Below are 14,159 nucleotides of genomic sequence, written 5' to 3'. Positions count from 1 at the left end.
TTAAAGCTAGATACCCCCATTTAAGAGACAAGCTTGAGACAAGCTTTCTCGAACAGAGAGAGTAGTTTTATGCTATTTACTCGGGTGTAGCATTGCTCCTGATCACACACCCCTATCGATCGGATCGCACGGCCGAACACCAATCACGCGGGCGCTCCGTGCGTACGAGCGAACGGCCGGGCGGCCGGACACCGGCGCGGACGGCACGGGCGCCAAACAGTAGCATGGACGCGTGGGCTCACGCTGTGCAGCGATCGGGACAACACGATCAACGCGCTCCTGTGTCCGAACGGACCAAGCCCACACTGCCGATCGCGAACCACGACTCCACCTCCACCGGCGCGGCGGCCCACGACGTCTCTTCTGCGTTTCGCGGCCAGATGGCCGGAAGGTGAGGCCGATCGCCTGCCGGCGGCGGCGGCGGAGGGCGGGCGACCGGGATCATGGAGGGCGGGGAGCTGGAGGTGGACGCGCTGGAGTACACGCCGACGTGGATCGTTGCGGGGGTCTGCTCCCTCATCGTGACCGTCTCCCTCGCCGCCGAGCGGTGCCTCCATTACCTCGGCAAGGTGACCCCCGATCCCCGTCGCCCTCCTCCGCGTTTCCGAACGGCGTTTCGCCGGCCGATGATCTCTCGCGCATCGACGCGCCTAATTTGGAGTGCATGCGTGCATGCATGCAGACGCTCAAGAGGAAGCACCAGAAGGCGCTCTTCGAGGCTCTCCTCAAGGTGAAGGAAGGTGCGGCAGCATTCAGCTTTTCCTTCAGAGCAGAGGGAAGATGAACAACATTTTGCAGTAAGAAATGTTCTTGAGACGCCCCCAGCTTCAGACCGTCTTTGGGTGTGGTGATGCAGAGCTGATGCTTCTGGGCTTCATCTCCCTGCTGATGACGGTGTCCCAAGATGTGATCCAGAGGACGTGCATTCCCCCTAGCTGGACCAACTACCTGCTGCCCTGCAAGAGGATGGAGGAGCGTTCTGTCGTCGATCTCGGCGGTCGCCGGCTGCTTCCTAAGAGCGTGCCGCGGTCCGACCATTGCAAGAACAAGGTGGATGGACCATGGGTTTTTAAACAGTACATCTTGCTTCATTGTGCAGTTCATAATACGTACAGTTTCAGTATAATTCAGGTCATGCCAGTGCACTGGCGCCTATGCTTCATGTAGTATGCTGCAGGTTTATAATTGAGCTACTAGTTGTTTAAATGCTTTTGTAAAGGTAAGTGATGTGGAAAACCAGCGACAATTAATATGGATCGGAGGGAGTATATGTTTTCCAGCTGCTAACTACAGATCTTAGCTTGCTCACTGAATTTTAAAAGTGGATGAGCACAAAGATAAAGAGCCAATAGTCCTTGCACTTCCATATGCTATATGACATCATCCCCAGTTCTTCCAACATCTTAAGAGATGTGCAATGCTGGAATGATCCTAGGTAACCTTGTGCTAACTCCAGTTTCTGTGTTTGCAGGGAAAAGTTCCTTTGCTGTCACTCGAAGCGTTACATCAGTTGCACATTTTCATTTTTGTTCTGGCTATCACCCATGTGATTTTCAGTGTTCTGACCATGGTTTTAGGAGGAGCCAAGGTAGTCTTTCATAACACTGTTCTTTTTTCTTAAACTACACTAATGATTAATTTTAGCTGCAAGTTAACTTGAACACGGTTCTGTTGCGCAGATTCGCCAATGGAGACACTGGGAGGCTGAAATTCATAAAAACGATGCAGGAAACGGTCGGTTGCTGCTCCACATTTTGATCTAATAAATACCTTTACTTCAGAAATAATTTAATCCTAGAAATGTATGTATATTTAAGGAAAAACAGGCTGCCTTCTTAATACCAGTTATGGCTGATGCAATCCTGTGCAACTGCAGGACCTAAGAAGTTGACCAACGTTCAACAATTTGAATTCATCAGGGAACGTTTTAATGGCGTTGGCCAGGAGTCTACGATGTTGAGCTGGATGGTAAGAAAATGCATCCCATATAATCAATCATACGGTTCTCAGTCAAAACACCATGTATCCTCTTTATACTAACACACATATCTATATTTTTTTGTTAAACCTACCCTACTAATCAAAACATTCCTTCAGCATTCTTTTGTTAAGCAGTTTTACGCGTCGGTCACTAAATCGGACTACGCGACCATGCGACTCGGTTTCATCATGGTAAGGATGATATATAGTTCAACAGCACGCTGACACTCTATCCCCTCTTCATTTATGAAAATTAATAACAAGAGATCCTTTTCTCTGCAGACGCATTGCCGGGGGAACCTGAAATTTGGCTTCCACAGATACATGGTGCGAGCCTTGGAGGCCGATTTCAAGAAGGTGGTTGGCATAAGGTGAAAATTCTTATGTTTTGGGGGTTCATTTACCAGTAGTTGTTGAGCAGCGCAGCCGAGTGGCCTGATCATTTCTTAACCTTGCTTCCACCTAGGTGGTACCTGTGGATATTCGTGGTGATATTCATGCTGCTGAACGTCAATGGTAAGTTGCAATCACATTGCCATCTCCAGTGATTGCAGCTCTCAGGATCATATACCAACTTGCTGATTGACCTGCAGGCTGGCACACCTACTTCTGGATCTCCTTCCTTCCTCTCATCGTAAGTGTCCCTGAACCCCCCAGCACGCATGTCAAAGTGTGAATTTCTGTAGGTAAGCCTCCTTGTGCTGTTGCTGCTGCTGCCTGCAGCTCCTGCTGGCCGTGGGCACGAAGCTGGAGCACGTGATAGCTCAGCTGGCGCACGACGTCGCGGAGAAGCACTCGGCGATCGAGGGCGACCTGGTGGTGAACCCGTCCGACGAGTACTTCTGGTGCGGTAAACCCAGGGTGATCCTCTACCTCATCCACTTCATCCTCTTCCAGAACGCCTTCGAGATCGCGCTCTTCTTCTGGATCCTCGTAAGTGTCTTCTGTTGCCGCATAAATGCATAGCCCATCTTTTTCCCATCAGCTTGAGCTTTTTGGGTGAACTGGCTGGTGCGCGCAATTCTACATCTTCTGCAAAAGTGTATCAGTAGAAGAGCATCAGGGCATGGACAGTTCTTTGATGCTCCTACTAATGACTAACTGAGATGTCTCTGTTGGGTTGCAACTGGATCGATCCAAGACCACCTACGGGTTCAACTCGTGCATCATGGACCACGTCCCCTTCATCGTGCCGAGGCTCGTCATCGGGTCGGTCGCAATCCGTCGTTTCACTCTTCTCTCATCACCAAGAAGAAGCAAGCAGCCATGTTTTCTTCTAAGGCTCGGGCTCAAAGACTGCTGCTGTTTGCATTTGCTTGCAGGGTGGTCATCCAGCTGCTGTGCAGCTACAGCACGCTGCCGCTGTACGCGATCGTGACACAGATGGGGACCTTCTTCAAGAAGGAGATCTTCGACGATCACATCCAGCAGGGGCTGGTGGGGTGGGCGCAGAAGGCCAGGATGAGGGCAGAGTCATCCAAGGATGCTGCTGCCGCTGCCGCCGCCGGAACCACCAGGCACGGCGCCTCCTCCCGGCTGGAGATGCTGCGGCGAGCCGCCGCCATGATGCAGTGCCGCCGCGCGCTGCCAAGGTAGCTCCAAAAGAACCAAGATGAAGTGTCATGTCTCAGCAAGACACGATCTAGCAAGAACGGCAACTAGTTACACCTCAGAGGATTGATATAGGCTTGGTTTTGCTTTAGTAAACTGTCAAAGAGCAAGAAGTGTATAGTACTTTAGCTGATAATAGTACAAGATACCAGTATCACATATTTTTTTTTACTACAGCTCAGCGGGTAAAACCCTGGAGAAGCACCAGTACAACAACCAAAACTGACAACGGAAATATACTCATACGACTAGCGAGTCCGCTCGGCGCACTCAAGACCGCACCAAACCGTCTTGAGATCTCCAGCCAGAAACAAAGCAGACCAACCAACTATTCACCATTGGCAGGCTTGCCTCTGGATCTTGGAGTTCATGGTGCCCTTGCCCTTATCCTTGTAGGCGTTCCTCGAGTTGAGGGGCCTTCTCCGCCCGAGGGCAGCTGCCATCGCCCTTTTCCTTTGCTTGTTCAGCTGCTTTGTAAGCAATGCGTCGTCCTCATCCTCAGTATCCTCAGACGAGTCATCGTCGTCGTCGCCTCCTGATTCGGCTCCCTTAGGGTCCTCGATGCCATCGTCGGTTGGATCTGTCGATTTGTTCTCGCCACTGGGACTTGTGCTTGTTGCATGCTGCAAGGTAGATCAGCAGAAGTAAGCAATATCCATTGATAAGTTTGTCTAGTCAGTCAAATGAATATATTACTGACCTCTTTAGATGAAGTTTCATGTTTATCTGAATCCATCACAACATGATCAGGCACACCTGCAGGGTCCTGAACAATATCCACCAAAACATACTTCAAAACCTAGTAACTGAGAAAACTGAATCTGCTGGATGATAGCTTCAGCTTGGCAGCGGGCAAAGCTTGGTGACACATTTAAGTTAGAAAAGTATTTAGATGCAGATTAATACCTGGTCTACTATTTTCAAGGAACTGATTTCAGCAGACACGGCATCACCACCTTCACTTTCCTGTTCTGATGTTGAATCCTCATCATCTGAGCCGGAATCGTGTTCTTCAGCATTCTCATCAATGAACTGTAATCACGTGAAAGGAAGACAACGTCAGCACTCACCAGGATCAAATTATCCGATATTTAATGTAAAATTAATACGACTGCACATGAGAAGGAACACTCCATTTTTATCTAAAACTTTAACATAATTTTGTGATCTAAATGGTATTGCCTTCAAAAAGTGCATTGTCACAAGATCCCCATATGGTCACGTCCACATTATCAACATTAACCAAATGACATACTTCTGCCTTTATAGTAAAATCTTATAGATCTTCAAAATGAGAAACTCATCAATATGAGTTTTGTACCAACATCTGACCCACCTTTTCTATCTCAACTTGCTCTTTTTTGGTGAAGCCACTGGCAGCTAGTTCTTTGTCCAAGGCACCAGAAGACTTTTGAATGGACAGAAAGGACGGCCTGCCACTGTCATCATCATCAGTTTCAGAACCATCTTGTCCACCTTTCTCTGTAAGATTGAACCTAATACAAAAGGAAGACAAAGCTTAATAATAAAATCAGTTGTAGTGTATAAGATGATATTTTTGATATTACACTCGGTAAGGTGATACCTTTTGTTGAAGAACTTGTAGATACACCCAATATCTCGATCAAAATACCTGCAAAAACAAACCTCATGAATACTGAACAGAAAGCAGTCCTCTGATAGGCTTTAGCTATTAGAATATGCTACATACATCTGGGCATTCCGGTGCGAAACAGATACCATCTGTGGGAAGTCGATCATCGTAACAGTTTCATCATCGTCAATCTGCAGAACATCGATACGCATGAAGGATAAAATATAGGGTAAGAAACTAAGATACATACTGACAAATCAAAAAACTTCAGTTGAAGAATTAAATACTGAAAACACCATTATGTTCAACTAGAAATGGCAGTTTGAAGGCATGTGTTTTCTTTCATACACATGGCAAATCTTGATAAAGGTGACGATCCAAAATCACTATATTTCTCTCTGAAACCTCCAAAACCACTGACATCAGAGCATACTTCAAAGAAGCAGCACCGAAAAAACATAATTGGTTCATAAACATGATGTAGAAACTACAGAATCTCAAACATTGCAAAGGCAATACAAGAAAGAGAGAAACGAAAAATGGACAAGCTGACTTATCCGAGTGTAATAATGATAAGAGAGGGTAAAAGTAGTACCATGATATTGAATTCATTAAAATCACAATGTATCAGCCCATGCTCCGCCAAACGAATTACAAGACCAAGAATTTTGTCAAAAACATCATCTGGATTTTGCAATTCTCTTATCTGAACACTGCATAACAGAATGCGACACCTACGTCAGTCTCTGCGTAGAAGGAAAAAGACTCGTGAATAAAATTAAAATTCATTTACAATAATGCCAACTTACAGTGGATATCCCGGCACAAGTGACATAATCACACAGTGCCGATTGCAGTCCACCGCTGTGGGAACAGGGAATCCATGGTCCCCTAAAGCCTTCAAGCGGAATGAGAAAACAGTATAAGAGTGTTAAACAATTAAGCAGTTAGACAGATAAAATGAATGAAAAGTATAGCCATGCAAAAACCTTCATAAAAGCAAATTCCTTTAGGGCCGCAAGTCGTGATAGGTACAGCCAGTTAAAGCTCCTCCGGTGGGCTAAATAGTCACGCTTTGATTTGACAGCCCTAAAAGATGTCCTACCCAACCTATGAAGCTTCATGGCCAACACTGTTCCATCCTCCGTGGCAACCTCAAATATATCTATAAGAAAAATAAACATTCCACATAAAGCACTTGACATTTGCTAGGTACAATCTAGGATTCGATATGGCATTGCCATGGATTATGATAATCTAGTTTTGGTTGGGCTGTGTTTACATGATTGGGTGTTTAGAACTTTAGATAGCTGTTCTTTTTCTTAATCAAGTTACAAACTGATATGTCATCACAGATAGTATATAACAGAACATGCAAGGACAAGCAGTGACTCGCATGTTCCACAATGTCTTTCTTGTGCAACTTTAAAATATAAGTAAAGCACAGGATAACAACCATAAACTGAGGCAAAATATATAAAATGAGCAGGACATCAATAATCCATGTACCTGACTCTTTTCCAACACCGATTTGGCGACCAACCGAAGCAAAGACTCCACGATTAACCAAAGTTTTTATGGCGAGGAAGTCATACCCAAGGTATGTGAGCCGAAACCCATCATCTATAACCAAGAAAAGAAAAGCAACTATGATAATCCAGATATCCATCTAAGCATAAAATGAAGCAAGATTCGACATCAATGACTCACACTTTTTACAATCATGGTGCACCAGTTTGTTCTTCAACAGATTCCGCAGCACTTTATATGTGCCTCCATGCCTAAATCCACAAAGAATTATAATACACTCACCAAGATAACGGAGAGATCCATTAAACCAAACAATATGATCCATTTGAAACTGGTTTCCAAAGAATACTGAGCTCTAACACACAGATAACCTAAGTTGTTTTAAGCCGTGGTCTTGGACCTCGACTTTTTCAACACGCAGTGGACATTACATTACTGCAGCCAAAAGTTCTGACAGTGAATTCCAACTTCGTTTTAATCAACAGTTATGGATACAACTATTGATATTGTGAATCACAACTTCCAAAAGTGCAAAGCTTAACCAAAACAATGTGTGAAGTTCAGACCCACGAGTAACTTTAGATGACAGCCCACGAGCTATCATATCAACTAGTCTGAGAACGCTAATCACCATCCCCACTCTTGGCAGCTAAATACAACTACCACAAGCATTAATTTCCCAGACCACATACAGCGAAATTCACAGCATAGCATGCGGCACAACTCACTTCAATCCGGCGATGCGGTCGACGAGCTCCGCGGGCACGATCTCGTGCTGCGAATTTCAAAACCAAAAGCACAAAGCGTCAGGGCGAACAGTCTCACATGGCGTCGGGTCAAGGCTGGCCGAGGTGTAGGGTTTAAGGCCTTACGTTGCGCATGCCCATCTCGCAGGCGGTGAGGACGCGGAAGTCATCCTTGGAGAGGTAGCGGAGGGCGTTCACGTCGAGCTTCATGGTCTCCTCCTCGCAGCTGCTGATGGGAGTGGAGAGTGGGAAGCCGGCGGGCGGGCGGGCTGGCGGCGCTAGGGCTAGATGGAGAGGAGGAGGTGGTCGAGGAGGAGGAGGAGGCGGCGGCTTGAAACGGCGGCGAGGAGGGCGAAAGCGGCGGTGGACGGCGAGGGGTCGATGGGGAGGGCGGCAGGCGGTGACTGGGATGGTGGATGGGCTCGGCGGCGTCCTGGCGGCTAGGGTTGGTGTGAGGCGAGACTCCCCGACTGTAGTGGGCCGGCCCACTCTGACGATAAGAGCAGCGCTGCTTGAGCGGTTTTCGTTGTTCAGTTTTCCTGTCTGTTTTAGCCCGATAACCGGCTGTTGAATCTTTTTTACATTTTACACACACACACATATATGTGTGTGTGTGTGTGTGTGTGTGTCTGTGTGTGTCTGTGTGTGTCTCTTGTGTGTGTGTGTGTGTGTGTGTGTTACTGTAAAATGTTCATGGTGTGTATAAAAATGTTCAGAAATTTAAAAATCGCAAAAACATAAAATTCTAGAACAATTAAGAGTAAATTTTATGATTTTGTAAAAAAATATTCATGATCAGTAGAAAAAAATGGGGAAAAAGAGAAGAACGAAATAAATCCGAAGTAACCGAGAAAAGCCCAAAGGAAGTCTACTGAGAAAAAAAACTAGTATTTTTTGCGGGTTAGTTAAGAAGGAATAAAGAAAGAAGGAAGAATAAAAAGTACGGAAATGGAAGCGGAAAACCCAGCAAACCAAAGAAAAAATGAAGTAAACAATGAAAACCAGAAAATGAAAGATGAGCCAGAATTGTTGGAACGAAATGAAACTGCTTCCGAGTCACTTCCCGAGTTGGTTTGTCCCGCTATGCTTTGCCATGTGTGTTTGTCGAACAATTTGACACAATAAGCATCAAATAGGGAATTTCCTATGCCAAATCACTAGTTAACCCTCAAAATGAAAAAAAAATAATAGAGTTGTAAGGTGGATGGGAGTAGATGTTAAAAAATGTCGACGGATTTCTAAAAACTGAGGAATTTAAATACTCGTAATATGAAAAGATTGCTTAATTTTAGAAAATAGCTACAAATTTTAAATGTTTGTGAATTTTGAAAAATATTCACTGCATATTAAAAATATATAAAGTGTTCAAATACATTGCCATGTTTAAAAAATATTTGAATTGGCATAAATTTCATCGTGTTATTGTAAAATGTTAACGATGTATATAAATTTTTTCATAAATTTTAAAAATTACCAAAACATAAGATGTTCAAAAATCTTTAAAAAAATTACGACTTTATAAAAAATATTCATGATCAGAATTCAGAAAATAGAAAAAAATGGGTAAACAAAGAGAAGGACAAAATAAATCCAAAGTAACCGAGAAAAGCCCAAAGGAGTCTGTAGAGAGAAAAAAAACTCGTCAAGAAAGAATAAAGAAAGAAAGAAGGATAAAAAGTAAGGAAATGGAACCAACAAACCAAAGAAAAAGAAAAAAATGAAGTAAACCGTGAAAACCAGAAAAGGAAAGATGAGCCAAAATTGTTGAAACGAAATGAAACTGCTTCCGAGTCGCTCCCCGAGTTGGTCTGTCCCACTAGATCTGCCATCTGTGTTTGTCGATCAATTTGACACAATAAACATCAAATAGGGAATTTCCTATGCCAAATCACTAGTTAACCCTCAAAATGGAAAAATACTAGAGCTGCAAGGTGGATGGGACTTGGCTTCATGGGTTAGGTAAATATAGTACTTACACTAATAAATATAGGGGTGTTCTCTTGAAAATGATAGAAAAACTAAGGATGCCCTTCCTTCAAAAAGAAATTCCTTACAACTTAGACATCTTATAAAACAATTTTATTCATCAAATATATAATATTACGTCAGATCAAAGAAACCAAAATACACTTACAAAAAAGATTTCTCATACAACTAAAACCTGCACCAAAGTTCCTTGATGTCGTCGCCTCTAACTTCATCTTTTGCATTTTAACATTTTTTGGAGCCCTCGACGAAATTGCAGAAGACTAAACCTGCATAAGCTAGACTAACCTCAAAGGTTTTAATAAGCCTGATGAACCATCCACACTGGTAAGTAAGAATAGAAGTTCGTTGAGTGCATTGTGATCGTACACAAACCCCTTGCAAGCTAGATTGTCGAACTGCTGCACACTGTTGTATTGTCGAGGAAGACGATCGGGCGAATAATCATTGACAGGCCAAAGCGTCGAACAATGACCCAACAGGTTATAGATATGTCATTTCGTGGGACAAAAGCACCACAAGCTACATGATGTGTTTTGTCTTGGCCATGAGATCACACCATGATAGAGTGAGGCTTTTTATTATGACTTAGCAAGACTTGATGTCACTTCCATCATTGAGACACCACCGCGATAATCATAAAACTAGCGTTGAGAAAAAAATAGACTATAACCCAACGGTGATATGTGGTTCCTCCCATCTTTTGGTGTTGATGTGGCCACCAGAGAGTGGGGGAACTGATGGAAACATGAACGATTCAATTGAGATGCTATCACTCTTGTGGCTAGGGTTTATCTCTTATGGGTTATGCTTCTTTCCCAAATCACAATTGATTGGATCAAGCAACGACCAACCTCAATATGTTACATCTAGAAAAGTTTGTGTGCTTTTTATTTCAGGTCCCGCCCTCTCTTACGCTGACCAACGGGTTACCTGCTACCACCACTGGCATTGTCTCGTCGCCTTGTCCAGCCACCATTGTTGTCAGTCATGTTATTGCTTCGATCATCCATCTATCTTTTGGTGGACATGTTTCTTCTCCAGCGTCGTCGTCCCACCTCCCATCCCTACTTTCACACCACGAACCCAACCCACCATTCTTGCACCCACCATTTTCCTCAATTTCTCGTCATCATGGGCGTTTGGTTCACGATCAAGGATGGCTTGGCTGAGGATATCCTTAATCATGTGGTTGGGATATCCACTTTTTGCCGTTTGGTTGTGAGGGATTAGGAGAGTTGGATAACCACATTTTAGTGTTTGGTTGGAAGGATAAGAGGTGGCTAGGGATAGCCATTTGTGTGTTTGGTTGAGGGGATGAAGAATAGATAATTGCTGTAGTGACCATTTTGGTCGAAGTGGTGAGGTTATATATATGCCAAGTTTGGTAACAATGTTTTTCTTTGCATGGTATATGTGTCTCATTCATATAATAAAGAATAAAGTACAAGTCACGTAAAGACCGACATGACAAAATTGAAAAGATGACAAAACATCTCTGAGCTTGACATAAACGCCCGTCACTTGCCTCAGGCACCACCACAGCAGCCACCGAAGAAAATAATGACGGATCACCTCCTCACCCGAGCTCGACGCGGCTCCATCGCTGATATGCAGCTTTGCGGACCTCCAAGGTGGCTCACTAAAAGTGAAGTCATTGTCGTTGAACGAATCAGACCGGGGCAACACCCCGGACACGTCATCAAACTCCAGATCTGGCACCCCACCACGACTAAGACGCCGAAGGAGGAAACCATACCTGCCATCCACGAACCACGAAGCCAGCACACGTTCCGTCTTTCAGATGTTGTCGATGCAGACCACAATCTGCATCTGCTCCTGGACTACCTCCCAAGCTCCGCGCCGACGCTAGAGCAAACGTCGTCACAACGGGGAGCCCGATGACACAGGTCCACCACGAGGATGCCGCCGCTGCCACGCCATCCTTACTTGAATAGACTGGTTTCCAAATCCATCCCCAACCATAGGACCGATGTCCTCGTCGAGGAAGGATCCGAAGAATCTTTATTCAGCGTCATCATCGTCGTCGCCGAAACCAAAACGATGAACAATCTAAAAACCTAGACTACAAGGGAGTAAAAATGATCCACGCACGTGGATCCAGTGACACCCCCCCCCCCCCCCCCCCCCCCCCCCCCCCCCCTTAACATTATACAGCCCAACATAACACATTGGAACAATAGTTTTGAAAGCAGGAATCGAAGATGAACCTCATAATCCAACATCATAAAACAAGTTGCAACTATTACATGCATTAGTTAAACTAGTACTTGAGACATAGATACAGAACCATCATATCTAATCGTGTTGGATGGATAAAAGTGTCCGGGCCGTCTGATCTGGACATTTGCGAACGATTAGGTGTTCCGCGTTGAAGTTGCCCTTATTTTGCGAGCTAGCGTCGAGGCTGATCACGCTTTACAGAAAGAGAAAGGCAGTCACCTGCCGTCTAAGAAATTGCGTAGAAAAATGGCGATCATGCTCATCGGATGGCACCACGGTTACGTTTCCAGGCGAACGTCTTCCTTTTTCTTGGGCATATACCTTTTGGCGCCGTCAAGTCACTGTCAAAGAATGTGACTGAAAAAAAGAGCATAAAGTGCAGCACCAAAGACTTTCGACGAGTAATTTGCAAAAAAGAAAAGGACTCTAGACGAGTCGTCTTGGATACAGAACAACATATGGTCAGGCTTCTGATGTCACTAGCACATATCAGCATGTACGTGATATATTTTCGAAGACGAACTATTCTCGTACATGGCGATTCTTCTTCTTCTTCTTCTTCTTCTTCTTCTTCTTTTAAGTAAGATTCTTCTTCTTTCAGTTTACGCAATTTGCATACTCTCGAAAAGAAAAGTTATGTGTATGATTTGTTGATTTGCTGGTCACTTGTGATAATCTTCACTGTGCAAAGTCCTTGCGACGCCCGTTCGTACGCACGCACGCTTTTCAAACGCTTGAAACCTGAACACGCAGATGATAACAGCTCAGCATCCATGCACACACGCTTAAGCCCGTGCGTAGAAGCTGACGTCGTCGCTCCAATCTTCAGCCGAGTCGCCTGCTGCAATCAGCACGTGTTCTTCCCAGCCAAGAACTAGTACAGTACGAGCACATGCTGTCTCCTCCAATTAATCAACAAACTAAATTAGCACGCCACCATTCCAACAACCGTGATGACGACGACGCGTCGGCGCACGATGGTGTCCCGAATTAGAAAGCGGCGGCGACAGGGAAGGCACACCCGATGCCGCGCCGTACGTATGCCCCGGGACACTGAACCTGCGCGCGGGCAAGCTGTCGGACGGCCGGCGGCGACAGATCGGGGACGGGAAAGGCGACCGCCGACTGCACGCACTTGGTCAGGTGCGTCGCCCCCTTCCCTCAACCAACAAACACGTCCTAATTGGGAGGGACGGGCCGCAGTAATGCGCCGCTAATACGACCTGGGATTCATGCTCCCCACACGCGTCCGTCCACTGGCTCCTCCACATACGCCGCACCTGCTGCCCCCCACTGCACGAGACGCCGAGATCTCCACGTCGCCGGCCCCGGGCGCACGCGATCTCCGACCCGATCTCGCCGTACGGAGCCACGACCCGGCGTGTGCTTGCATGGGAACGGAGATGCGACTATACGAGGTTGGGCGTGGCTGGAGCCCGAGTCCAGTCAAAACATGCAGCTTAGCCATCACGTTGTTCAACGAACCTGCCCCGAAGCAAGCAGCCGCCCCACTTTGATCCTGCTCCTACTCCTACTACTAATAAAGCCGTTGAACCACCACCAGCTCGATCCCCCCTTCTATTGCGTGCAGCCTCCTTCCTCTTCCAGAAGCACAATCCATCGCAGCCTCCCCCCTCCTCCGCTGAAGCCTCATACCTCCCCCGACGAGCTCGTCCGACTGGCCGGCCGGAGAGTCTCTCGTGGTCCGTCAGTTGCCTTCGCGGTACGATCCCTGCGCCTACAAGGATGGAGAGGAGAGCGGCGAGGGGCACCTCTGATCACCGTCGGCGAATGCAGATGCCGCCGGCGCAGGTGGAGCAGAAGCCGCAGCGCCGCGGGGGGCCGAAGAGCTGCCAGAGAACGCCGCCGCCGCCGGGCTGCTTCACCATCCAGCTGCTCATGGTGTTCCTCTGGGTGGCCGCGTCGCTCGCCTTCCTGCCGCTCGTGCTGCCGCCGCTGCCCCCGCCGCCGCTCTCGCTGCTGCTCGTGCCCGTTTGCCTGCTCGCCGTCCTCGCCGCGCTCGCCTTCGTCCCGCTGGACGCCCACAACAACGTCGTCGGCGGCGGCTCGTCTTGTTTGTAGAGAGGCTGCATTTTTTCTTTCTTTTCCGTGTCGGTCAGAGCTAGCTGTTTCAGATCTAGCCTGTAGTACAAACTGTGAACCTTTTTTTTCTAGATTAGATTAGAAATTAGGATTGATTAACAGAGGACTACTTTTTGGCTTTGTAATCACTTGAATTCCGGCAATGTCAATTGAGATCTCACGGTATTTATGCTTATCAAGTGGAATCCATAAATCATTTGTTGAATAAAGAAAGAAAATACTCCGCGTGTCCCATAATAAAAGCCCATTTTGCAAGCTATGTTAGACTGCAAACCGAACACCGCATCCGTTGACAGACAGGGACCGGTTTGCGGGCACGGATGTGGGAGCCGGCCATCCAAGACTAGCCGAATACATCAGCCACC

At 46.3% G+C, this 14,159-nt stretch overlaps 3 protein-coding genes across 3 annotated transcripts; 2 read left to right on the top strand and 1 right to left on the bottom strand.

Moving 5' to 3' along the window:
• The first annotated feature begins 443 nt into the window (after positions 1-443).
• LOC125545561 (MLO-like protein 1) lies at positions 444-3,813 on the top strand. The gene is made up of 13 exons (XM_048709558.1): positions 444-569; positions 683-740; positions 857-1,050; positions 1,472-1,588; positions 1,680-1,734; positions 1,877-1,968; positions 2,098-2,172; positions 2,263-2,351; positions 2,447-2,496; positions 2,574-2,614; positions 2,704-2,913; positions 3,122-3,189; positions 3,303-3,813. Exons 1-13 carry the CDS (start codon positions 444-446, stop codon positions 3,574-3,576), a joined length of 1,449 nt encoding a protein of 482 aa, XP_048565515.1. The 3' UTR covers positions 3,577-3,813.
• LOC125545563 (serine/threonine-protein kinase rio2) lies at positions 3,658-7,903 on the bottom strand. Its single transcript, XM_048709559.1, has 13 exons — positions 7,588-7,903; positions 7,444-7,490; positions 6,896-6,966; positions 6,695-6,808; positions 6,175-6,350; positions 5,995-6,083; positions 5,781-5,898; positions 5,303-5,376; positions 5,177-5,224; positions 4,928-5,087; positions 4,498-4,623; positions 4,292-4,357; positions 3,658-4,214 (listed from the first exon to the last, which is right to left on the bottom strand). Exons 1-13 carry the CDS (start codon positions 7,669-7,671, stop codon positions 3,924-3,926), a joined length of 1,464 nt encoding a protein of 487 aa, XP_048565516.1. The 5' UTR covers positions 7,672-7,903; the 3' UTR covers positions 3,658-3,923.
• Positions 7,904-13,148: 5,245 nt separating this feature from the next.
• LOC125548933 (protein AUXIN-REGULATED GENE INVOLVED IN ORGAN SIZE-like) lies at positions 13,149-13,973 on the top strand. Its single transcript, XM_048712448.1, has one exon. The coding sequence runs from the start codon at positions 13,438-13,440 to the stop codon at positions 13,771-13,773; it is 336 nt and encodes a 111-aa protein (XP_048568405.1). The 5' UTR covers positions 13,149-13,437; the 3' UTR covers positions 13,774-13,973.
• Positions 13,974-14,159: the final 186 nt, after the last annotated feature.

The sequence above is a fragment of the Triticum urartu genome, chromosome 3 (assembly GCF_003073215.2).
Source record: "Triticum urartu cultivar G1812 chromosome 3, Tu2.1, whole genome shotgun sequence".
In the NCBI taxonomy this organism is placed as follows: domain Eukaryota; kingdom Viridiplantae; phylum Streptophyta; class Magnoliopsida; order Poales; family Poaceae; genus Triticum; species Triticum urartu.
The sequence above is the reverse complement of the archived record's forward strand: the minus strand, read 5'-3'. Positions and strand labels throughout refer to the sequence as shown.